General features: G+C 36.7%; 1 protein-coding gene across 2 annotated transcripts in view; it reads left to right on the top strand.

The window, feature by feature from the left end:
• The window catches only part of MSH3 (mutS homolog 3), a 221,234-nt gene that overhangs the window by 151,724 nt on the left and 41,669 nt on the right, over positions 1 to 27,841 (top strand). For both annotated transcript variants that reach the window (XM_050795642.1, XM_050795643.1), the window contains exon 20: positions 4,715 to 4,872. In XM_050795642.1, coding sequence (XP_050651599.1) covers positions 4,715 to 4,872 — 158 coding nt within the window. The remainder of the gene's footprint in view (positions 1 to 4,714; positions 4,873 to 27,841) is intronic.

Below are 27,841 nucleotides of genomic sequence, written 5' to 3'. Positions count from 1 at the left end.
ATGGCTAAGCCAGAAATGGAACCTCAGTCTTCTAACTCTAAACGGTATTATAATATGCTTTACCACTAGAAATCTGATTTATTAAGTTATTTTAGTTGACCAAATTAATACTTTTAAATAACACACTGTCAAGTTACTGATTCTCACTGCATGAAAAAGCCAAATTGAACAGTAAGTATAAATTCTCTTATCTTTCAAGGTATTGGAAGGCTTAAGTTTTCTACAAAATAAAAAGTGTGTATTTTTTCTTTTTTTCTCATATCTTTTCTAAACTACCATTTAAAAACATTTCTATTTCTGCATTTCCATTGGTCACTCTCATGTGCTTGTTGAATTTGGTAATCCTGTTTGAGACAGCTCCTTTAACAATGCTGTCACAGTTCAGGGAGCCTTGGCATGACATACGTAACCCTTCTGTATGGTATTCTCTCTGGCATTACATTCTTACATTACATTCTCTCTGGCATTGCATTCTTTCACTTTCCATTTTGTACTTTTCTCTCTTGCTTTATTTGTATGTAGTGTTCTGAAGTCCAAGTAACAAAATGTCATTTGGAAGTTATGTGAATTATTCGTAAATTACATAAATATGTTTGTAAGGAGTTATTGAATTGTTCGTGATGGTGATGCATGAAATAACTAAGAAAATTTGTTTGATTTTTAATGATTTCAGCCAATGAAAAAGTATAGAAAACAGTATAACAGACACCCATTTACCCATCACACAAATGTCATAGAGATTGACGTTTTGTAATATTTAGGAGTTTTTTTAAGTAAATAAAAAATTACAGATACAGCTAAGGTCATACATAAATAACTGCTATTCCTTTTTCTCCATCTTCACCTCTTAACCTACATGGTAACCATTATCCTGATGTTATTTATTATCCTTATGCATGGTTTTTATTCTTTTGTTTGACATATATATATATACTAGCAGCATATAATCATTTTTGTGTATTTTAAAAAATATACATTAATGTCTCACTGAGCCCTAGTATTCTGCATTGTAAATAATTGTTTTAATAATTGTACAAGTAGATCTATTTATTTTCCTAACAATAGACAATTAGATTATCTCTATTTTTGTCAGTTATGAATACATACAAACAGTACTACAGTGAACAGTTTTATACATGCCTTTTTGAGCACTTGTATGTTTCTTGGATAGATATTTAAAAGAGGAATTGCTGGGTCATCTAGACCAATGTACACGATCTTTAACTTTACTAGGCATTTCCAAATTGCTCTCCATATCTTCCCAGCACACTGTGTTGAAAAGACTGTCCTTTGTCTACTGTGCTGCAATGTCACCTTTGTCATAAATCAAGGAACTGTATACATGTCAGTCTGTTTCTGTGCTTTCCGTTCCACTGGTTATATATGTATATTATTGTGCCAAATCACACTTCTATAATTACTATAGCATTATAATATTGAGTCATCCAGTTCATGAACATGGTATATTCCTTCACTTAATTAGGTCTTCTTTAATTTCTTTCGATAATGTTGTGTAGTTTTCTGTGTAGAGTCTTGCTCATTTTGTTAGATTTATTCCTAGGTATTTGATTTCGTTTGATACTATGGTAAATTGTATCATTAAAAATGTTTTATTTTGAATTACAGGTTGAGCATCCCTAACCTGAAAATCTAAAATCTGAAATGCTCCAATGAGCATTTTCTTTGAGCATCATATTGTTGCTCAAAAAGCTTTGGATTTCAGAGCATTTTAGATTTTATTTAGAATGCAAATATTTCAAGATCCAAAAAATTGAAATTGGAAACACTTCTGTCCCCAAGTGTTTTGGATAAGTGATATTCAACCTGTATTTGTTGCTAAAATATAGGGGAAAAGTTGGTTTTTGAATACTGAACTTGTATCTGAAGTTCAGTTTTTAAAGATTTCCTTGGATTTTCTGGGAACACAATCATGACGTATAGGAATAATGAGTTTTATTATTTGCTTTCTAATCCTTATACCTTTTATTTTTATTTCCCTTTCCTGCGCATTTTTTTCTTTTCTTTTTTTTTTTTTTTTTTGAGATGGAGTCTTGCTCTGTCACCCAGGCTGGAGTGCAGTGGCGCGATCTCAGCTCACTGCAAGCTCTGCCTCCTGGATTCACGCCATTCTCCTGCCTCAGCCTCCCGAGTAGCTGGGACTACAGGCGCCCGCCACCATGCCCAGCTAATTTTTGTATTTTTAGTAGAGACGGGGTTTCACTGTGTTAGCCAGGATGGTCTCAATCTCCTGACCTCATGATCCACCCGCCTCAGCCTCCCAAAGTGCTGGGTTTAAAGGCGTGAGCCACCGCATCCTGCCTCATTTTTTTCACAAGTGAATGTTGAATTTTTTCAAATGCTTTCTCCGTGTTATTGGAGATAATTGTATGGTTTCTTTATTCTGTTAATGTGGTGAATTACATTGATTGGCCTTTGAATATTAAACCAACTTTGTATTTCTCGAAAGCTCTAAGTGGTTTATATAACCTTAGATTGACTTATTAATAGTTTGTTAAGAAGTTTTGCATGTATATTTATGGGTGAAATTGGTCTGTAATTTTTCTTGTAATGTTCTTATCAGGTTTGAATATCAATGTTCTTGATATCCAAATCTGAAATTATTTGGGAAAAATTCTTGTTCACTAGAAGAAGTTTTGTAATATTGGTGCTATTTCTTAAATGTTTGCAAGAATTCAGTAGGGGTGTTCTCTGCATTTAGAGTTTTTCTTGTGGGCTTTTACAAATTTAATAAATATAGGATTGTTAGGTTTTCTATTTCTTGTGTCATTTTGTGATTTTTAAAAAAGGAGATAAAGACATATTAAAAAAGAGATTAAAGAGATATAAAATATTTGATCATGTCAATATTTGATTATTTTATGACAGGCTTATTTTTTAATCTCTGTAGAATTCATTTTGTTTTTATCATTAGTTTTATCATTGTTTTATGACATGCTTATTTTTTACTCTCTGTAAAATTCATTTTATTTTTATCATTAGTTTTATCATTCTGCTTATATGAAACTACTTTCCAGGTTCTTACTGTGTTAAGCTCTTTCTGTCACAAGAAACAGATATACTCAAGTTCCTTCAAGTAATGGAGATGTATTAGGTGCAATATAAAGCCATATGGTGCCATAAGAAAAAGGAATTACACAGGAAGAGAAAGATCTCTAGCACAGTTTGGCATTAGGGAGACTGGAAATGTGTAGCGAATTAGAATACGATACAGCTTTAGGGATGGAACAGGTTTTCTTTTTATCCCCCATTAGCAACACTTTATAAGGCTTTACTTTGATACCCAGTTGTTTATGTGAAGTTTCTCACTTCATTTTGGCTTTTATCTTTCCTTCCTTTCATTACTAACTATCCTCTTTACTCCTAGTCTAAATAATTTTCCATCATACCTTTTATTTTCTCATAACTACTTACTCATGATCCCCGGTGCCTTGTGGCCTATTTCTGTGATTCTTTTTAGCCTCTCTTCAAGTTACCAGGTAACTGAACCTCTCTGATTCTCGGTTAACTCCCAAAAGATTATTTGATTGGCCTAGTTTGAGAAGCTTTTATGCTAGGCCCATTGGCTGGTTCTGGCTTTTTTTTTTTTTTTTTTTTGAGATGGAGTCTCACTTTCACCCGTGCTGGAATGCAGTGGCGTTATCTTGACTCACTGCAACCTCTACCTCCTGGATTCAAGCGATTCTTGTGTCTCAGCCTCCTGAGTAGCATCGTCACACTCAGCTAATTTTTGTACAGTTGGGGTTTTGCCATGTTGGCCAGCCTGGTCTCAAACTCCTGGCCTCAAGCGATCCACCTCCTTGGCCTCCCAAAGTGCTGAGATTACAGGTGTGAGCCACCATGCTTGACCGGCTTGGCTACTCTTGACCAGGCAGCTATTGCCAAAGGGTGGGATTCACATAGCACAGAGCATGGATGCCCTGGGCTAACTCCTCTGCCAAGGGCTGTATTTGGACAATTTCCCTTAGCGGGATGTGTACCTGGAAAATACTATAATTGATCAATACAGAGAAGTTCTAGAAAATTAAGTTGTTGCAAGAGTTATAGTTCTGCCTCCTCCACGTGCTCTGGTGAATGCTAGTAAATAATTAAATGCTGATAAACCAATGTCTAGAATTTGATGTTATAAATATCTTTTAATAGTCATCTACCTGTAACTGAAAAATTGCTGCCAAAAATTATATGTGCTGCCAACCCCAAATAGGGCCGTGGGCAATTAGATGTGTAATACCTGTTGTTTTAAGATGGACAAATGAAAATTGATAGACTTTAAATGTAAGCAATAGGTAGAACATGCACATAGGCAGATTAAAAAATGCTTACTGAGAAAGCCATAGCAGTTATCCACTTCTGGTCTTATTTCCTTTTTAATACCCAGGAACAGCTGTGTGTACTGCTAAGAATTTATTTTTCTGCAGTATCACACAGTTCAGGTTGAAGGACTCTATTTAAAAGCTGGACAAAAACCACCTTCTATTTTCTGTTTTCTTTGCAACTATGGCCATGAGACACAGTTCTGGTCAGTGAAATGTAAGTGTTCTGGGAGGATCCTGGATTCTGGAGGACCGCTTTCCTTTTGTGATATTTATGCTGCAAAGTAATGTTTTGCCTAATGCCTTTCCATTTATGAGACAATTGTGGATATTATCTAAAAACGTTTCTGGTACAATAAGTGAAATTCCTTTCTAATTTTTAGGAGGACTCAGAGAGAGTAATGATAATTACTGGACCAAACATGGGTGGAAAGAGCTCCTACATAAAACAAGTTGCATTGATTACCATCATGGCTCAGATTGGCTCCTATGTTCCTGCAGAAGAAGCGACAATTGGGATTGTGGATGGCATTTTCACAAGGTAAGTACGTTAATTCAGTTTGAATATATTCTTGAAAATAAGTCAAGCCCACATTATCACATGAATTTTCCTTTTGTGTACATATTTAGATGCTCTTAAAGCATTCAGCATTTAGGAAAGGTCAGGCATGGTGGCCCACACCTGTGATCCCAGCACTTTGGAGACCAAGGCAAGAGGATCACTTGAGTCTAGGAGTTTGAGAGCAGCCTGGGCAACATGGAAAAACCCCATCTTGACAAAAAATCAAAAGATTAGCCAGGAACCTGAGGTGGGAGGATCACCTGAGGCTGGGGAGGTTAAGGCAACAGTGAGCCAAGGTCCCACCATTGCACTCCAGCCTGGGCAACAGAGTGAGACCCTGTCTCAAAAAAAAAAAACAAAAAAAAAAACTATTTTTATCATGACTGATAATACTAGAAAGAACTTAGGAGTTAATTTTGTCCAGTAGTTTCCAAATTATTTTTAGTTATTGAGTTCTTTTTTATTTTATTTTATTTTATTTATTATTATTATTATTATTATTTTTTTTTTTTGAGATGGAGTTTGGCTCTTGTTGCCTAGGCCAGAGTGCAGTGGCACTATCTCGGTTCACTGCAAGCTTCACCTCCCCAGTTCAAGCTATTCTCCTGCCTCAGCCTCCCGAGCAGCTGGGATTACAGGCACCCGCCACCACGCCCGGCTAATTTTTGTATTTTTAGTAGGGACAGTGTTTCGCCAGTTGGCCAGGCTAGTCTCGAACTCCTGACCTCAAGTGAGCTGCCCGCCTTGGCCTCCCAAAGTGCTGGGATTACAGGCATGAGCCACCACACCCAGCTGAGTTATTATTTTGAAGAAAACCTTTTATAGAAAATAAATATTTAAACAGATAAAAACAGATCTGCTCTGTCTTCCAGGGGTAGAAGGCTTGGAGACTTGGCTGTTAGGCTTTGTAGAGCACAGTCTGAAAACTAGTCCATCCTTCCCATTTTAGGTGCAGACCTGAGACAAACTGCAAAAGGCATTGGACCGAGATCATTTTGTTGATATCCCTTTTTACGCTACGAACATTACATGCAACTAAGTCTTACCCTCAATGTGTGAACCTAAATTTTATGCCATGTTACGAATATGAGTGAAACATCCTGGTTTCACTAAGGAGAATTCACAGTTTAATCTGTTTAACACCTTCTGATTTATCAGTTCTTAAAGCATTGTGTATATGTCTTACATGTACATTTCTAAAAAGTAAATACAGTCTCTGTGCATAGTCAATCTCTGTGTATAGAGTGTCTGAGTTGTCCAGCTACATATTTATATAATATTTGACTATGGAATCAAATCAGAATATATCACATGCTAATATTGATATTCTTGAGTAGACACTAAAATGCTTTAAAACTTCATTTTCCATCTGAGAATGAACAAAGTACCCTGAATTCTGTTTGATGCCGTGTCACCAAATAGGTGTTATTCTGATCCCCATATATGTTTAACTCAAAATAAGAAATTTAAAGAGTCTTTCTTTAGTTCTTAAGGCTGTAATTCATTTTCTATTTTATAAGAGAAACAAACCAGGTATTTTATTTTGGTTACAGTATTAAGGAAAGTAACAGAGATATTTAGTGAAGAAAAAAAAAGAGAAAAAAAGAAAAAAAGTATTGGTCAATATAAGGGAATTTACCTGGAAGGGAATCTTGTTACTGAGCAGAATATCAAGATTGTTTGTAGATACAAGTAAAAGAAGGGTTTATTTTTGTCATATAAGGAGAAGGCTGGAGGTGGTTAGCTGCTTCTGGTGTTTCAGTGGCTCTGCCATTTCACTGGCCTTTCCCTCAGAGTTATAAGATTGCTGCTGCAGCTCCAGGCATCACATTCCTATTCACATGAGGTAAAAAGGAGACGGGACTGCCATAGCTTTCCCCACTGCCCCTCTGTTTGTTTTTGTTGTTGTTGTTGTTTTGTTTTGTTTTAGGACATCAGTAGGTTTTTAGGATCCTCCCAGAAAACTTACATTTCAGTGACCAGAAGTATGTCTCATGGCCGTAGTTGCAAAGAAAACAGAAAATAAGAAGGTGGTTTTTGTCCAGCTTTTAAATAGAGTTAAGCACAGTAATTGGGAATACAATCAGTGGTAATCAGAAAATAGTTTCTGTCATAGGATGTGAAATCGGTAATAATAGTAACAGCTAAACTTTATGATATCTTTACAATATTAGTGTAATATTCTTATCAAGGTACAGGCACTGTTATGTGCACCTTATATAGAGTACTTTATGTAAAGTACGTTCAGCGAGTACATGTCTAAGCGTGCTAAACTATGCTAATTTCAAGAAATTGGAGCATTTATTCATTCATCCAACATATACTAAATGAATACCTAACATATGGCAGTCACTGAGAATACAAAGGAACCACAGTTTTTGATTTCATGAAAGCTACCTAGTGGAGAAAATCAGCATTAACCAAATAATCACATGCAGAAATGTGAAACTGCAGCTATGACAAGTCTATGAAGGCTATATGCAAGATGCTGGGTTAGGCTGTGATCCTGGGATATGACCTGATTGGGGGCGTCAGGGGAAGGCTTCCCTTAGCAAGTAACTTTTGAGTGCCTATCTGAAGGATGAGTGTAAGAAGGAAGGAAGAACATTTCAGAGAGATTATGTGCAAAAGTCCTTTAGCATAAAAAACGTAGACAATGAGTGAAGGCTGGTCCTCCAGGAGAGCAAGATTCTAGGTGAAGCATAGCCATGTTAGGAGTTTATCCTAAGAGCCATGGTAAACTGTTGAAGAATTTTAACCAGGATTTTGCATGATTATGTCTGCATTGGTTACACTGTAAAGAACGTCTGGAGAAAAAACCAAGTAGATCAGAGGAACCCAAAGAGCAGGCTCTTTTGGTGGTCCTGGTGAGAGGATCAGTAGCTTGGATTAAGTTTGTAGTGCTAGTTTAAGTGGAAAGGAGTCATATTTGAAATATATTTGGGAAATAAATCACCAGGACTTGGTGATAGATGGGGGTATGGCCGCTGAGATACATGGAGTTGTCAGAGATGACATTGAGTTTGTGCTTCTGAATGGTAAATGCTGGCATTTGCTAGAAGAGGATGATGTTTTTTCATAGATTCTGACTTTATCTTTGTATACAATAAGTAGAATTATTCTGAGACATTCAAAGGGAGCTATTATGTAGTAGGCAGTGCATATAAAGTTTAGATTTCAGAGACAGAGATCAAAGGTAAAGATGTAAATTTGTTGTGAGACATTTTTGTGTACATGATTGGGTGTGGATGAGATCATTTTGACAGAGAGTATAGTGGAGAAGATTAATATTCTGAGACTGAACCTTAAAACTGCTGAGATTTCATAGTTGAGTAAGAAGTTAAGATTGAAAACCAACAAAAGAAGTGTAGCCAGAGAAGCAGGAGAAAAAACAGGACATTACAGTGTCACGGGAGCAAGGGAAAAGAGTGCTTCAAGAAGAAAAGAAGTGGTCAGCAGTGCTGAAAGGTTAGGTGAGGTGAAACCTGAAAAGTCACCTTTGGTCTTAGCAAAATAACTGTCACTAATGACCTTAGCAGGAGCTGCTTTCGCGGAGTGGTGGGGCCACACTCCAGTTAAAAGAGAGCTAAAGAGTGAGTTAGAGGTCAGGAAGTAGAGGGCGTTAGTACAGGTGATACTGCGAAGGCTGGCCAGGAAGAAGGCAAGAGAGATCCAGTGAGGGGCTTGTTTTGTTTTTAAATGGTAGACTTGAACGTATTTCAATAGGATATCCAGTGGGATGTGTTATACCCAAGAATTTATGATTCTAAAAAAAACAAAAAATTAATTGATCACCTTTGGAGGATCCTAGAATGAATCCTAATGATATTTAAAATAAAAATATCATTAGTCACTTTGGAGGATGAAAACTGAAAAAGAGAAAGATCCAAGCAGGTATCCTATCTTTTCAAATAGGTAACAGGGGGAAGTTTCTCTTTATAGAAATGTTCCAGCTAATAAACAAAGCAGGAATAAGAATTAGAGTATCATCCTTTTTGCAACCCCGATGTGATAACAGATTTAAGTAATAATCAGAAATGGCTGCTAATGTCACCAAAGAACAGACAATCAGACATTAGGTAAAAGTTTGTGACAACTTATGATGTCTTCTGGCCCAAAAAAATCAAACCGAATAGTCGGGCGCAGTTGCTCAGGCTTGTAATCCCAGCACTTTGGGAGGCCAAGGCGAGTGGATCATCTGAGGTTAGGAGTTCAAGACCAGCCTGGCCAATCATGGCCAACATAGTGAAACCCGTCTCTACTAAAAATGTAAAAAATAGCCAGGTGTCGTGGTTAGCACCTGTAATCCCAGCTACTCCAGAGTCTGAGGCAGGAGAATTGCTTGAACCAGGGAGATGGAGGTTGCAGTGAGCCAAGATCACGCCACTGCACTCTAGCCTAGGCAACAGAGGGAGACTGTATCTTAAAAAAAAAAAAAAAAAAAAAAATCAAACTGAAACTGTTCAGACCTCTAGATCTAGATATCAATTTACAAGAGAAAAAGAGAATAGAGGAACATGTTGAACACCACCATGGGGATACTGTCAGCAAAATCTAGACTGTGGGAAACTGTAGGACAAATGGCTGGTGTTTTTTTTAACAAATAAATAGCAATGACAAAAAAAAAAATAGTTGGGGAGAGAGGGAAGAGAACCTGCATATTAAAAGAGAGTTAAAGACCAGTCACCCAGTTCCAACATACAGATCTTAATTCAGTCCTGACTCAAACACATAAACCTTTGTTTCAAAGCACTAGTGAAACATTTAAAAATTTTTGAGCACTGACTAGATATCTAATGATACTGAAGAATTACTTTAAATGTTTAAGTGAGATAAATAGTGCAATGCAATGGTTATGATTTAATAGAAAAATCCTTACTTTAGTGATACATGCTAAAATGTTTACATGTTACATGATCTGCTACCCAATATTTACATCACAGTAATCAAGGATGGATAGGGAAATTTGGTAGGATAGAGATGAAATGAGACTGGCCATAATTGATAATTGTTTGAGTTTGATAATGGCTACATTGGAGTTGCATTATGCATTTTTCTTTGTTGTACATCTTTGGATTTTTTATAAGTTTTTCGTTGTTGTTGTTCTAAAGTTCATGGGATTTAGCCATTTGAGAAAGAGACGAGACCTTCGTGTAGGATAGGCATTGTTTGAAACTGTGGGTATGAAATCAGTGCATTGAATTGCAAATAGCATTTTGGGGCAATACTTCCTAGATTGTGCTTTGTGTACCACATCATAGCATATCAGGATGAAACCAATATCCAGTTGACCCAAATAAGCTTTTTTTTAAAAAAAAAAAAAAAATGCAGTAGAATGGAGTAGAAGAAAAGATATCAAAATCATTAATTTATAGCATGTGGCATAGAGGTGGAGTTATGCAATAAGAAGGCCATTACATTTTCATGTCATCAGTAATGATATAAAAATTATAATGGTATTAGGAGATGTTAACATTGGCCCAATAATGAGATTTAAACTCTGTTGTGCTAAAAACATATATATATTTTGAGATGGAGTTTCGCTCCTGTCGCCCAAGCTGGAGTGCAATGTCATGATCCCAGCTCACTGCAACCTCTGCCACCTGGATTCAAGCTATTCTTCTGCCTCAACCTCCTGAGTAGCTGGGATTACAGGCACCCACCACCATGCCCAGCTAATTTTTGTATTTTTAGTAGAGATAGGGTTTCGCCATGTTGGCCAGGCTGGTTTTGAACTCCTGACCTCAGGTGATCTGCCCGCCTTGGCCTCCCAAAGCACTGGAATTTCAGGTGTGAGCCACCGCACCCCGCCAAAAACATGTTTTTATTAAAACCTTAGTGCGCTATAATTTTATGCTAGACATTAGGGATACAAACCTGAATAAGATAATTTACCTGTCTTTAAGGAGCTCAAGTGCAGTAAGGGAGATGGAGAAGCAAATCTTTACAATTTGGTAAGACCATGCAATACTAGAGAAGTGTGTGTGTGTATGTGTTTATTTGCTTGCTCATTCATTCATTCATGCTTATCCTGCCATCTTCCAGAAAGGGGTGAGGCAGCTTGCAGAAAATTCAAACTAGCATAAGTGAATAAATAAGGATGAGGGCTTAAAATGGAGCCACGACTGAGGCTTAAAACATCAATGCCTAACACTGCTGTGGATAAGCCATAAATCTGGTTCAGAGGTTTCCACAAAGCTAAATTTGTTCAGTTAAATAGTTCACAGGGCCCAGAAAACCATATGAATTAATTAGTTAAGAAGAGAACTTAAAACAAATTTTTATTGTGTTTGACAGCAATCTTTTAGTAATAAAATCAGCTAGAAGAATATATTGGGTAGTATCACATAGACCAGGTTTTACTGGGTCCCGTTGGTTAGAGTTTAGGAAACAAATGTTCGATTATGTTATTCTTGGATCACAGGCTCCACTGAGACAGAAATGGTGCTTGTTCTGCATACCTTTGATCCCCTATTCCTAGTACTAAGTAGATGTGCAGTAAATGTTTGTTTAAAAACTGACAATAAAAAATTGTAATATAAATAAGATGTGTTGACATAACTCTGTTTCTTAGTCCAGATTTCTGGAATCTGACTGAAACATCCCCTTGTGATTCAAGCACCATCTAAAATAGTATATTGGAGCTTCACTAAGTTTTGCCACAGGACTCAAAAAGTCATCAAATTTCTATGTAAGGTTCAGTCTTACAAAGAAAACACTTAAGTTTAGGTATGTGGCAGAGTAAGTTATTAATACACAGGGAAAGAGCAAAAGTTCCAGTGTCATGGAGGTGGAGACTAATCATGGAGATTAGTCTGTCTTGACAACACTCTGTGTACCAGTGCACCTTTGTGATGCTGAGTAAGAGGAGATTGGTACTTCATGAAGGTCCAGGTTAAGCTTAGTTGCTCAGTCTGGACTCTGGTCCCTAAAGTGGGAAGTCTCAGGAAAATCTGAGTATCAGACCATGCCAGCAATTCAACTCTCTTAACCTGCTTCATTCTCTGTAAGATGGGATAATCATGATACTTATATTCCAGGGCGTTGTTGTGTAGTTTAAATAATGCATATGAAACAATCTAGTATCTGACATATAATAGTTCCTCAGGAATATTAGTTATAATTTTAAGTCCCATCTCTATGACACTTACTCTGACCATTTCATTCCACAATGGTCTATTTATGGTAAACTCCTAATGCCCTATTTATTTGGACTCTGAGTTATTTCAGTATCTGTCTTAGTTCATAACTGGTTATCCCATGCCATCATGCTATTGTTCACGATTTGAGGGAAAGAACTCTACTCCATTGTGTATCCCCTGTCCCACTCAGGATGGCAGTAAGTATAGCTATTAATATAAATTAAAATCAATCAGAAATGAAATTATTTTCACATTTATATTACATTGTTTTCACTTCATCCTGGAAGTTTTCATTAGTCTGAAACATACCCAGAGATACTGATCCCATATTTCAAAATTGACCACAACTTTAAAGCATTAATTAATTAATAAAGAATTACATGTGCCAGTTTAAAAAGAAATATGCAGATTATGGAGATTTAAGTACTGAAATATGGGACATATTCCTGTGCTCCGCCATTCGAGTAGCTGTTAGTTTATCAACCTTCAGGTCATGTTTATAGAAGCAGTCTGCCATAGGCCCTGTGTCCCTGCGTATTCTTACTGAGTATATCAAGAAAGCCCCGATTGCTTTTTACATGGGCCATTTATTTGTCAGGGTTGTGCTTGCAGCAGAAAACCTGGAGGGATAAGTTAATTCCCCCCTTAAAGAGGAAGCTTGCTTCCCTTGTTGTATGTACAGCATCCATGGTACGTCATCCTCACAGGACTTGGGGGCTAATGCAAACCAACATGAGTAATAAAGTCTTTTGTCTCTGACTCAGTGACCTTGTATCTTCTGCTGGCATCTATGAAACCAGTGGTATTAGGGTAACTTGTTAGCTTTTAAGTAGAGTAAAATCCTAGACTTTACACAGTTTTTAATAGGTCAATAGGATTCTCAGATCTCTTGCTAATATATTAATTACCTGCAAAATGTGAGTAAACCAGCTGTGTATGGGAAAGAATGGGGGCTTTAGATCTAGAAAACTCAAGATTCTGTACAAGTTCTTCAGCATCCTGGCCATGTGCAAGTTACTTCATCCTTCTAGAACCCTGAGAGAAGTACTGTGCCATAGTCAAAAGAATCAGACATGTTATATATACTTGAGTACAAATCTTGCTTTTCCCTTTTAACAACTCTGTGACCTTTTTCGAATTACTGCTTCTCAATGTCTCTGTTCTTTTCCTGTAAAATGGAGATGATACTACTTACCCTCATATATTATTGTGGGAATTAAATAAAGTACATAAAAATGCCAGACACATAGTAGGTACCTAGTAAATTTTAGTTTTTTTTTCCTTCCAGATTCTATGCCATTAGTATTTTACATTTAAAAGTCTGTCTTCATATATGTATGAGTATAATACTCAGTTTTCTAAACTTAGCATCAGTTTTTGCATCTATAAAACAAAAAGTTCGATAATACTGACTTCACAAGGTTGATTTGAGATAAGTTTTAAAAGGATGTGAAATCACTATGAAATGCTCCTCTTAGTTATTCTCTTTGAAAGAAATTGACCAAATCTAATCTCCCTGATACTTTCCCTCTTGGAGTGCTGTGGCCGTAATCAAATTGAGAATCCAGGAACCTAGAGGTATTGGGGGAACCCCCACCCCCGATATTCAATGTGGGTTCTTTTCTATTTCCCTAAGCATTGGCTGGTCTGAGAAATAAAGAGAAAGAGTACAAAAGAGAGAAATTTTAAAGCTGGGTGTCCGGGGGAGACATCACATGCCGGCAGGTTCTTTGATGCTCTGTGAGCCGTAAAACCAGCAAGTTTTTATCAGCAATTTTCAAAAGGGGAGGGAGTGCACAAATAGGATGTGGGTCACAGAGATCACATGCTTCACAAGGTAATAAAATATCACAAAGCAAATGGAGGCAGGGCGAGACCACAGGACGGGGCGAAATTAAAATTGCTAGTGAAGTTTCGGGCACGCATTGTCATTGATAACATCTTCTCAGGAGACAGGGTTTGAGAGCAGACAACCTGTCTGACCAAAATTTATTAGGTGGGAATTTCCTTATCCTAATAAGCCTGGGAGTGCTACAGGAGACCGGGGCTTACTTCATCCCTTTGGCTTCGACCGTAAAAGACAGCCATCCTTAAAGGGGCCATTTCAGAGGCCTACCCTCAGGGGCCATTCTCTTTCTCAGGGATGTTCGTTGCTGAGAAAAAGAATTTAGCGATATTTCTCCCATTTACTTTTGAAAGAAGAGAAATATGTTTCTGTTCCTCCCGACTCACTGGCAGTCAGAGTTTAAGGTTATCTGTCTTGTTTCTGAACATTGCTGTTATCCTGTTCTTTTTTCAAGGTGCCCAGATTTCATATTGTTCAAGCACACATGCTCTACAAACAATTTGTACAGTTAACGCAATCATCACAGGGTCCTGAGGCGACATACATCCTCCTCAGCTTACGAAGATGATGGGATTAAGATATTAAAGTAAAGACAGGCCTAGGAAATCACAAGGGTATTGACTGGGGAAGTGATAAGTGTTAATGAAATCTTCACAATTTATGTTCTGAGATTGCAGTAAAGACAGGCATAAGAAATTATAAAAGTATTAATTTAAGGCACTAATAAATGTCCATGAAATCTTCACAATTTATGTTCTTCTGCCGCATCTTTAGCCAGTCCCTCCGTTTGGGGTCCCTGACTTCCCGCAACATAGAGGCACCACCCACACAGAATGGGATGATGGCAGTGCCTTTCCTCCTGTTCCTCAGGAAGTGGCTGGCTTGGAAGGTGGTCACATGGAAGATGCACATCCTCCTCCATGCTGAGACATGCCTTTATCTCATGACCCAGGAATAGCCTCAAGGAACTGGCCCAATTGCCAATCACTGTGTGAAAGAACAAATAAGCTTTAAACCTTGTCAGCACCACATTTGTTGTTTCAGCATAGTAGGATTCATTCTCAATTAACTCCATCAAACATACCAGTTTTTTAGCTACTTTGGGATATATTTTGCAGTGACTTGGTCCTGGTGGGTAGTGTTATTTGGAAAGATATGCTTGTTACAATATGTGAAAAAGAGCCAGTTACAAAGCCTGGCATTCATTTCACTTTTGTATGAGTAATTGTATGTATAAATATATGCAGAGAAAACCATCTAGATGGAAGGCTTATTCCAAAATACCATGGGGGATATGGCTTTATGGTGATTTTTCTTTTCTTGTGTAAATTTTTTAATTTCTGAAATAAATGTGTAAAAAAAAGTAAAACTCTTCACCCTCACAAATTACCAGTATTCGTCAAAATGAGATGTTTTATAGGAAGCTGGTGAAATGCTTACATGGTCACTGTCTGGCAACTCTTTTTCTGGGGCAAATATCTCTGTCCTACCCAGGGACATGGAATTTGGGGTTTTAAGCTTTAGACCATCCTGGGCACTTCAATATATCAGACCTTACACAAAGTTTTTCCCAGACTATAAGTAACCCTAGTTCTTATTCCTTTAGGAGTTGATGGCATTCTGTCTGGGAGAGAATACAAGATTCAGAGATTTATGGATTTAATTTTCATAATAAAACACTGCTCATATGGCACTCTTACACTTTTTTTGTGTGTGTGTGTGTCTTTTTGTTGTTGTTGTTGTTGTTCCTTTTTGTGGAGAACAGGGTCTCGCTATATTGCCTAGGCAGGTCTCAAACTCCTGGGCTCAAGCTATGTTCCCACCTCTGCCTCCCTTAGAGCTGGGATTACAGGCATGAGCCACCACGCCCAGCTCATATGGCACTCTTAACCCTCAGTGCACATTCAATTTTTTTTTTTTTTTTTCACGGAGCTTTAAAAAAAATATTGATGCCTGAACCCTACCTCCAGAAATCTTAAGTCAGACTGGGGCAGTGTCTGAAAGTCACATTTTTAAAGTGTCCCAGATGATTTTTAAAGTGAAGCCAAGATGTGGAAGCACTTCCCCAAGCCCTTGCTGGAGAAATCGTGTGTTGAATTATAAAAATAATATATGCTTATTATGAAATGTAACAGTGTACTAGGGTATGAAGTGAAACAAAAACACCCCCATTCTCCCCAGGTCTACCATGTTTCTTTAGGTAACATTTCACAAGTCTACAAGTATACATCTTTCTTTTCTAAAATGGTATCGTACTAAGCATTGCTATTGTATAACTTGCTTTTGTTTCCTAATATGTGGGAGACATATTTCTCTATCAGTTTATACAGATTAATCTTGCTCTTTTTAATGACTGCAGTGTATCTGGAGTACAGATACTCCTTGATTTCTTTAACCTCCGAGAGTTCCGCCTGGGACAGGCTGCCCTTTAGTATATGGGACATGTTCCCTATCCATTCCCCTGTGCTCCCCTACCTTCCTGTTGTTACCACTGGAAAGGAATCTATATGGACTACATTAAATTTTATCCTTAGGATATAATTATATCCCATTAAATTATATCCCTAGGATGTAGTTTAATATTATGCCCTTGTAGCTTGCGTTTATTTTTTAAGAAATAATTCAGACATATAGTAATCCTCCATGCACCTTCCACCCTACTAAAGAAATAAAACACTAGAATGCAATCGAACCTCTAATCCTCACTAATCCCATTGCCCTCTACCCTGTCCATAGTAAGTAACTGGTTGTCCTTGACTTTGGTATCCATCCCATGCCTCTCTCTACATTTTTACTCATTGATGTTTTTTGAAACAATGCATGGAAGTATTTGGTATGCTTTTAAACTTTATACACAGTGTATCACACTATATTCTTCTGTAAGTGGCTTTTCCCCCCTCAGTGTTATATAGTTACAAAATTCATCCATATGGGTACATATACTTTGAGTTCATTAATTTTTCCATTAATTATGAATTATGATGGTCTATTTTATGAATATATTACTCTTCACTCATTTTTCTTGATATGATGCCAATTTTTTGCAAATATAAACAGTCATATTTGTGACTTGTCTCATACTCCTAGTGCACACAAGGGAGTTTTTCTCAATCTAGGAGTGGAATTGTTGGATTGTAAGGAACATGTGTTTTTCATGTTCTCCAAGGAGGCTGTATCAGCTTAGAATCCCACTACCAGTGCTTAAAAGTTTGTTCTATGCTTAAAATAGATTAGAATAAGAAATACTCATTTGATGATATTTCTATATATTCTCCAAAATTGCTCATAAGAACATTTTCATTTTTATTAATGTCCTTTACATGAAGTGCCATCTGGTAAATTATTTTTTTGTTAATGCTAGGAACATTTTTTCTCTCCATGTGCATACTGTGCCTGTTTACAAAAAGATTTGAAGCAATTTATTGGCCTTTTCTGACAAACTGCCAGACTTCCTGCTATCAGCCAGTGGCTGCTTCCTCTTTAATTCCTTTTTGTCTTGGCTGCCAAGACAGCAAGAGCTAAACTCAAGGCTCAGGTGTGAAAACAAATTTGGTTTAGTTTTCCCCTTCGCTTCTTATATGGGAGTATTTCTCTAGCGTCATTCTTAGAACAGCTGCATCAGAATCTTGGGGATGCTAGTTAAAAATGCTACTTACTAAGCCCTTTCACACATCTTTTTAATTGGAATCTCCAAGGTGGTACGCAAGAATTAGCATTTTAAAAGCTCATGCTAAGCTCAAATGTAAGAATCTACGGTATGGCTTGTAATCTGTGTTTCATGTAATTCTTTCATTAGAATATGTTGTTCTAAATCACTTCAAATACTTTTTGTACTCAATGGAAAAAATATTAAAATCTAGCAGAATGAGATATTTGCATAAGATTTAGCTCCAAGCTTTGTCTGTAAATTGATTCTGTTATCAATTTGCCATTTAGAACACTAGGTTTAAATCTGTGGATTCCATAAATATTCATTGAGTGCCCACTATGTGCTATACAGTGTGCTAGAAGAAAAAGTAGTAAATAGATGAAAAGCTATAAACAGACAGGAGGTTAGGAATTTTTTTTTTTTTTTTTTTTTTTGAGACAGAGTTTCACTCTTGTTGCCCAGGCTGGAGTGCAGTGGCATAATCTTGACTCACTGCAACCTCTGCCTCCTGGGTTCAAGTGATTCTCCTGCTTCAGCCTCCCAAGTAGTTGGTATTACAGGCATGTGCCACCACACCCAGCTAATTTTTGTATTTTTAGTAGAGATGGGGTTGCACCATGTTGGTCAGGCTGGTCTCGAACTCCTAACCTCAAGTAATCCACCTGCCTCGGCCTCCAAAAGTGCTAGGATCACAGGCGTGAGCCACTGCACCCAGCCTCCAGAATGTTTTATCTGAATACTCTAACCTCACATGAATCTTTTCCTGAATAAGAAACAGGTTTTTTTTAAAAGTAGAGTTTTGGCAAACACATACATTTGCCTCTAATGGATATATCTGTGCATTATGATATGTGTACTCATCAATGAAATATTTCTAGACCCGTATTTCCAAGGATCATTAACATCCTTGAATGCATCACTGAGATAAGATGTTTATTATCTTGATGAATATGAACTTAAATCTCATCTAGCCTTTTAGACTCAGTAATTAAGTTTTAGAAAAGCAATGAATTATTAAGTCTCATTAGAAAACAGTTTGAATAAAGCAAAACAATTGGCCTCTTCTCTCAGCATAATTTATTTCTATTAAACATTAGTGATTAATGTTGGTGAAAAGGGGTATTTACTCCAAGTGGCCCATAGTTAACAATTTTCATGCCATGCTACTTACATAAACTCCCTCTTCTGACACCCAGCTTCAGAGAATGCTGTGTATTCAGAGTGGCATGAGTGTGTTTATCTTGAAAAAGAATTGGAAGGTAATAGACATTCAAGTACTTAGTAACTGATTTGTTTGCCCAAGTTAGTGTAATTCAGAAAATATTTATTGAGCACCTACTGTGGAGTATTTGTACTCTATACAAAATATATTCTTTATGAACAGAAAGAAAACATCTTGAATCAGTCCACACTTCTAATTAGTTGTAAATAGCCGTACTAAAATCCACATGATAAGTGAGCACTAAATGAGTAAGTTGTTATGATTTTATTGGCGTTAGAAATGTTGTCTTATGAATGTCTCTGTGCTTTCTTTAGCTCTTGTAGCTGTGTCTAGCAAACACTAGTTATCTTATTTTATCTTTTTCATGGGAGATGGTTTTATGAATTTAATGTTTGTTCCTTAATGAGCTCCCTCAAAGTCACCTGAAAGTTTGATTTGATTTGGTTTTAAATGCAAATCCCAGACAAATCTCCTGATTGAAGATCCCCTGGAGATAGATACTGTTGTAGTAGGTATGATGAAGGAGACCTTTAGACACTATTTTTTTAAAAAAAGACTTTAATTTTTTAGAGCAGTTTTGGGCTTACACCAAAACTGAGAGGAAGGTATAGAGAGTGCCCATCTACCCCTGCCACTGCCCCTGCACAGCCTCCCCTATTTTCAACATCCCCTGCCAGAGTGCTCCGTTTCTTACAATTGATGAACCTACATTGACACATCATTACCACCCAAAGTCCACAGTTTACATGAGGGCTCATTGGGTAATTTATAAACAAAGTAAATTTATTACAGTTCTGTAGACTGGGAAGTCGAAGTCGAGGAGCTACAGCTGGTATGGGCCTTCTTAACTCCATCATAAAATGTCAGAAGGCATCACATGGCAAGGGGGCTTACTAGAAAAAAAACCAAACTGTCTTTTACAACAGACCCACTCTAATGAAAGTAACCTACTCCCATGATAGCCCATTAATTCGTTACCCCTTAATCCATTAATCCCCAAATGGATTAATCCATTCCTAAGGGCAGAGCCCTGATGACCCAATTACCTCTCAAAGGTCCCACTTCTTAATACTGTTACATTGGGAATTCAATTTCAATGTGAGTTTTAGAGGGGACAGACATTCAAACCATTCTGCCCCTGGCCCCCCAAAATTCTATGTACTTTTTGTATACAAATACATTCATTCCATCTTTATAGCCCCAAAGTCTAGAGTCTCATCTGAATCAGATGTGAGTAATGCTCAAGGGACAATTCATCTTGAGGTAAATTTCTTACAGCTGTGAGCCTATGAAATGACCATGTTATCTACTTCCAAAATAAATGGTGGGACAGGTGTAAGACATTCTCATTTCATAAGGGAGAGATAGACAAGAAGAAAGGGGTAACAGGTCCCAAGTAAGTCCAACACCCAAAGGAAAAACTAAGCCTTGAGACTTAGTTTATCTTCCCTGGTTCCATGTCTTGCTTCCTAGATACACTGGTTGTGGGGATTGGATCCCAGGGCCTCAGACAGCCCCACCACCTAGGCTTTCCTGGGCTCTCCCAGGCTTCAGTTCTCACAAATAAGAGTCAAGTGCCTGCAGCTTTCACAGGCTGAAGCTAAATGCTGGCGGTTCTACAGTTCTGAGATCTCAGCAGGGTTCTGTTCTCACTGCACTAGGCATTACCCCACTTGGGTCTGTTTCTCCTGGCTCTGGCTCTGACCCCACATTTTCACCTGGCATTAATCCACGAATGGATTAATTCATTTATGAGGGCAGAGCCCTTATCACCCAATCACCTCTTAAATGCCTCACTTCTTAATACTCTTACATTGGAGATTAAGTTTCAACATGAGTTTCAGAAGGGGCAAAATTTGAACCAAAGCACTGTTTATTTTCTTTTCCTGTCTTATTGCATTAACTAGTACTTCCACTACAGTGTTGAAAAGGAGTGGTAAGAGGTGACAGCTTCCCATTTTGGCTGATCCTGGTTGGGAAGGCTTCAAGTTTCTCACCATTAAGTATGATGTTAGCTATAGGTTTTTATGTGAATATTCCTTATCAATTTGAGGAAGTTCTCCTCTATTCTTAATTTACTGAGAGTTTTTATCATGAATGGGTGTTGGATTTTGTCAAATGCTTTCTGTGCATCTGTTGATATGACCATGTGATTTTTCTTCTTTAGCCAGTTGATGTGATGGATTATGTTAACTGGTGATCAAATGTTGACCCAGTCTTGCACACTTAGGATGAATCCTACTTGGTTGTGGTCTGTTTTTCTTTTTATACATTGTTGGATTCATTTTGCTAATATTTTATTTAGGATTTTTGCATCTATGTTCATGAGAGATATTGGCCTGTAGTGTTTCTTATAATGCCTTTGTCTGGTTTTGGTATTAAGGTAATGCTGGCCTTATAGAATGTGTTAGGAAGTATTCCCTCTGTTTCTATTCTCTGAAAGAGATTGTAGAGAATTGGTTTAATTTCTTCCTTAAATATTTGATAATATTCACCAGTGAAGCCATTTGTGCCTGTTGTTTTCTGTTTTAGAAGGTTAGTAATTATTGATTCAATTTCTTTAATAGATACAGGCCTATTCAGATTGTCCCTTTCTTTTTGTGTGAGTTCTGACAGATTGTATCTTTCAAGGATCAGTCTGTTTCATCTAGGATATGACATTTGTGGCCATAATACTGTTTACAGTATTCCTTTATTATCTTTTTAATGCCCATGAGATCTGTGGTGATGTCTCCTCTTTTATTTTTAATATTAGTAATTTGTATCCTTTCTCTTTTTCTATTAGCCAAGCTAGAAATTATCAATTTTCTTGATCTTTTCAAAGAATTAGCTGTTGGTATTGTTGATTTTTCTCTATGAATTTTCTGTTTGCAATTTCATTGATTTCTGCTGTAATCTCCTCATTTATTGTCTTCTGCTTACTTCTGATTTAATTTACTTTCCTGTTTCTGGTTTGCCCTGGAACTCTTATTTTTAAGAATCTCTACGAGTGACTCTGATGCACAAATTTAGGAGACATTGTTTCCATTTTAATTTCTTGCATTTTATAGGAAGAAAAACTGAGGATCAGAGAGATTTTGTCTTACATGAGGTTATAATGTGTGCAGTTATAAGAATGCATCCTCTGGTTATATTGGGTTCCCCTGTATTCATCTTACTAATTTATCTGATTAATCTTAGCCATGATGACGGATTAATCTTATCTTCCTTTGACAACCTTAATTATGTGTAGTTTTCCTAGCTAAGGTTAAGGTTGAGTGAAAGCATTTGCTCTGTTAATTATTTTTCTTTGCATTTCTTGGTACTTTCCCACAGAGTGTACTACTAGCTATGTTACAGGATGAGTTGCCCAATCAGCACAGTGTGGATTTTCTTTGGAGGAAAATACCTGTGTCCTTCATAAGTGTCCTACACATGCTTTATAGATAGGTCCAGTGAACACTGTCATGTGAGCCAGTAGAAATTTAGAATTTTTCTGGATTGTTCTCCTGATTCTCATCAGTGTTTCCATGGAAATTGAAAGATTACTACAGTGGTTTTTGCTTGATTATATGTGCAGTTTAGTATTATAACTTTTATAAATAAACTTTAAATACTGTAGTGTGATCTTGTCGCAACCATTAGAAAGAAGGATTATATTAGAGGAACTTTTTGTCTATTATAATACAGATGCTTCTCAAGTTAAAATGGGACTGTGCCCTGATAAACCCATCATAAGTCAGAAACATCATAAATCAAAAATTCACTTAATACTTAAGTAAGCTCGTTATAAAATTTAAAAATAATAAGTCAGGGATTGTCTTTAATTTTACTCATGCCAATAAATGTTTTTCATATTGCTAGAAGAAGGCTAGTCATTTCTGCCTTGTCTTAACAGAATGATACAATATAATTCTTAAATATATCATTTGTGATTTTTAAAAATAACTTTTGTTTTTCTAATTACACAAGTAATGCATGTTCATTATGCAAAATTTTAAACTCAAAAGAAAAATTTTTAAATCACTTGTAATTCCACCACCTGGAGATCATTGTTGTTAGGTAGATGGCCTTCCAGGCTTTTTTTAAATGCACACATGTAGTGGTAAATCATTTGTAATTGCATTCCATTTCTAAGTTAATGTTTATGTTTAATTAAATACAAGACAAATTTACTAATTCATGCTTTTTATGCCTTTTAAATACCATATGTTGCCTACATATCTTTCAGTAATTGGTATTCTCTTAGTCTTTACTCTACTTGGACTTTAGTTTTTTGGGCTGTTTTTCTTCTTTATACTATCCTTCTTAAAAGTTAGAGTACTTTGTTAGGAAATTAGTTATCTTTTGTAAAATGTATGTAATATACAAACACACACACACACACACACACACACACACACACAAAAGAAGCTTCAACTTAGACATCCATTTTGGACAGAGTTCTGCAAAGTTTTAAACAACCTGAAGTGAATGGGAACATCTTCAGTTTCAGAAAGCACACAAATAAACTATCACTGAAAACCCTCCCATACAAAGCACTTAGAGGATAAATCTATATTCCACTTATATGAGATACCTAGAATAAGCACATTCATAGAGACAGAAAATAGAATAGAGGTTTTCCAGGATGGGGAAAGGGGAGAGTAAAGAGTTACTTTTAATGGATACAGAGTTTCTGTTTCTGTTTCTGATGAAAAAGTTCTGCAAATGGAGGCCCAACATGGTGGCTCATGCCGTAATCTCAGCACTTTGGGAGGCCGAAGTGGGCAGATAACCTGAGGTCAGGAGTTAAAGACCAGCCTGGCCAACATGGCGAAACTCCATCTCTAGTAAAAATACAAAAATTATACAGGGTGGTGGTGCATGCCTGCAATCCCAGCTACTCAGGAGGCTGAGGCAGGAGACTGCCTTGAGCCTGGGAGGCAGAGGTTGCAGTGAGCTGAGATTGTCCCACTGCACTCCAGCCTGGGCAACAGAATGAGACTCCATCTCAAAAAAGAAAAATTCTGCAAATGGAAAGTAGTGATGGCTACACAACATTGTGGATGTTAATACTACTGAACTGTGTATCTAAGAAATACTAAAATGGTAAATTTTATTTCATATATATATATCATAAGTTTTAAAAGCACTTGAAGTATGTCCAATAATCCTATTGTAACAGGAATAATCATTGCCTCTTTTTAATTTTTAATACAAATTTTAATACAATTTTAATATTTAAGCTCTAGTTATCATTCAATATGAAAAGTCCTCTTTTCCTAATTGAAGTATTTCTCCCTTATACTAGCATTTTTCTTGCAAAAGGCCCAGAGATTGTGATTTGAAGAGACAGAAGCCCACTCTGTTTGCCTAACTGAGAGACATCTAGAATATTATCACAAAATATTAAGATCTCATAAAAACAAACTCTTTTTCAAAATTTCAATGAAAGTGTTTTTGATTTTAGAAACTGACTCAAAAAAGTAATAATTTCTTTTCTCCATTAATGCTTTATTAAGCTTTGTTGACCTAAATAAGGGTTATAGGCGAGGAGGGGAGTAGAGGGATTAGAAAGATTAGTCAGCTGCCACTCCTAAAAATATCAGAGTGATTTTTTTTCCCCTTAATCACATAACTGTAACCTTCTGTCTACTCAGAGCAAACTAACTCTAAGATGAAACCTAAAGAATGGATTTTTCATTTTTTACTACATTTGACTGTAAATACAGATAGCATGATAATAACATATGCTGTGGAATTCCCTAAATCTCTAACATATTTTAATATCTGAAAATTTTAAGGATCATTGTTTAGTATAGTGTGTCTTATAAATGATTGTTGATTTAATAAAAATCTATAAACTTTATTGTTTTTTCTTTTTCTTTTTTTTTTTTTTTTTTTTGAGACGGAGTCTCACTCTGTTGCCAGGCTGGAGTATGGTGGTGCCATCTCGGCTCACTGCAACCTCCACCTCCCTGGTTCAAGTGAGTCTCCTGCCTCAGCCTCCTGAGTAGCTGGGACTACAGGAGTGTGCCACCATGCCCAGCTAATTTTTGTATTTTTAGTAGAGATGGGGTTTTACCATGTTGGCCAGGATGGTCTCGATCTCTTGACCTCATGATCCGCCTGCATCAGCCTCCCAGAGTGCTGGGATTATAGGCGTGAGCCCCCGCGCCTGGCCAAACTTTGTTGTTAATATATATCTTACCTTGCTTGTAGAACATTTTAGGCGTGAGCCACCACGCCCAGCCAAACTTTATTGTTAATGTATGTCTTATCTGGCTTCTAAAACTGATTTTAGGCATGAGCCACCGCTCCTGGCCATCTTAGGCACTTTATTGAGATATTTACAACATAGCAGAATAATAAGAGACGAGAATGGTATCCAAAGACTCTGAATCAGGGAGAAAATAAGAATTGAATTATGAGATAAAGCCAGGTATCTATTTGTTATTATAAGATGTTATTCAGTTGTTTTCTAGTAATCAAACTAGAATAAATAAACTATACATTTCTTAAAGGAAATTAACAGAAAATACGTTTATCAATAAACAGTTCCCACAATTATAAATGCATACGTCCCCAGTAGCCTTGATGACTGGTTCATGAGCCAGTATTTATTCAGTGTGTACAGGGCAGCATTGCTGCTTCCATTGCTGCTACATCCATACCATCAGGTGCTATGGAAAAATAGAATTGTAATAGAAAATGTGTTGGCTCCTAATGCAATGTGAGCGCTCCTTCAAACTGCCCTCCAGGGTGCAAGTCCCACAGAGCCACTTCTGAATAAGAGGCCTAATAGTGCTGGGTTCTTAACCAGAGTGAACATCATTCATTGTATCTAATCTGCAAAGTGAATTTTCTTATAAAATATTAAATTGTTTTTAATTAAAAATATATTTTAAATATTAAAAAAAGTTCTAGAAATGAACAGTAGTGATGGCTACACAACCTTGTGGATGTTAATACCACTGAACTATGTACCTAAGAAATGCTAAAATGGTAAATTTTATGTTATATATATTTATCATAATTTTTAAAAGCACTTGAAGTATGTCAAAGAATCCTATTGTAATAGAAATAATTGTTGCCTCTACTTAACAATTTTAATATTTAAGCTCTAGTTATTACATTTTAAATATAATAAAATATATTTTTATTTTAAATACTTAATACATAAATACTTATATATAAATATAAAATAATAATACTTAAAAATAATGAAGTAAGCATATTATTTGAACAAAGGATTGAACAGCTAAGAAGATATTTTAAAACCTCTGACCTAGTAGTATAGTGAGGACCATTGCCTAATAAAAGTATGTCCAAGATCTCCTGAACACTGGCCTGCCCTCCTTAAGAAGGAAACTCTGTAATACCATGAGGCACGTAGGGGTGACTCAAAAAACTCCACGCCAGAAACCAGAAGACGTAAGTATTTGTCTCTTGTCTGCCACAGATTAGCCCTGTCATGTTGGGGAAGTGACTTGACCTCTGAAATGTCTTACCTCATCTGTAAAATAGGAGTATAAAATGATTACTAAAAACTTGTCCAACACCAAGACCTTTTCAGAATTCTTTCTCTTGCCTCAAAGATGGCAAAGAATGTGCCATCAGACAAGCTCTTCCCTTCTGTCAAAAGAGAAGAACCACTGGAGAAAGAAATGACCAAATTCGATGTAGAGAGCTTAAGCACAGAAAAAAAAAAATGTAGGTGAAAGATAAGTAGCTCTGTCTAGAGCAATTGCCTTTTGTTGTTTACAGCTTGTCTAGGTCAGACCATCCCATAGGAAAGGTTTGGTAAGAACAAAGGCGTTTGATAAAAGATGACTGAGAGACTGGGCTTTGATGCAAAGATCATCAGAAGCATCTACAACAAGTGAGTAGTCACCAGTGACAAAATCTCCAAGTGAGGCAGGCTGGAGAATGAGTGATCTATTAGTCTTCCAGAGAGGAAGGTATTAGCAAAGGCAGATTGGATAAGCAGAAGGTAAAAAAATAAAAAACAGCAATAGCATTTTTTTTTATATACTCCATTAGCACAGGTTTGGCTTTACCAATATAGGAAAGGCATTTTTACACTAATTAGGTCATTGTGAAAAATAACAATTGGAGTTATTTTTTAAATGCAGTGTTTTTAACTATGAGACCGGGTGTGGTGGCTCACGCCTGTAATCCTAGCACTTTGGGAGCCTGAGACGGGTGGATCACTTGAGGTCAGGAGTTTGAGACCAGCCTGGCCAACAGGGTAAAACCCTGTCTCTACTAAAAATACAATAATTAACTGGGCGTGGTGGCACATTGCCTGGAGGCTGAGGCACGAGAATTACTTGAACCCAGGAAGTGGAGGTTGCAGTTAGCTGAGACTGCACCACTGCACTCCAGCCTGGGTGACAGAGACACTGTGTCTCAAAAAAAAAAAAAAAGAAAAAAAGAAAATATTAATACTGTGAAGGTTGTGTGCCAGTCTTTAATGACAACAACCAGTTATATTACTATAATAAGCTTTCCATGAAAACACCAAAAAGTACTTTTTGATACCTTATTAAAAATTAAGATTCTGTCATATTTTTTAGAATTATATACATTATAATTTTGTGTTTTTTAGAATAAGCTCAGCAATAGTGTACAAGGATATCCTAATCTATATGGAAGCACAAAGGAACATATAAATTTAAATCCTTTTGTTCCTTGATCAGTCGGTTCTTTTTATTTTAAACTTTAATTTTGGACATTCACAAAATTATTAACTCTTGAGTGATGTGGGTTGAGTAAGTTGTATTACAGTTCTGGAAACAAATCATTCATTTCAATATATATTGAACGTCTTATGTACAAGACACTCTGCCTAACATTTGAGGGGACTACAAAGGTAAATCAGTGAGGCCTGTTCTCAAAGAACATTGACTTCTAGAAAGATGACAAGAGAAAGCTCTTCTGGTCAGTTCTATGGGAAGGGAATCAGGGACAGCTACACAGAAGCAGCTTAAGGATGATAGGGCTTCCAGTCCATAGAAAGAGAAGGGTGAAGATGATTCCGGATAATGGAACCATGAGAACACACAGAGGGATAAAGGTGTGTGGCATTAGCTCTTTAAATATGCTTTAAAAAAAAAAAAAAAGGC

Source organism: Macaca thibetana, chromosome 6 (assembly GCF_024542745.1).
Source record: "Macaca thibetana thibetana isolate TM-01 chromosome 6, ASM2454274v1, whole genome shotgun sequence".
Lineage (NCBI taxonomy): Eukaryota > Metazoa > Chordata > Mammalia > Primates > Cercopithecidae > Macaca > Macaca thibetana.
This window is presented reverse-complemented; position numbering and strand designations above follow the sequence as displayed.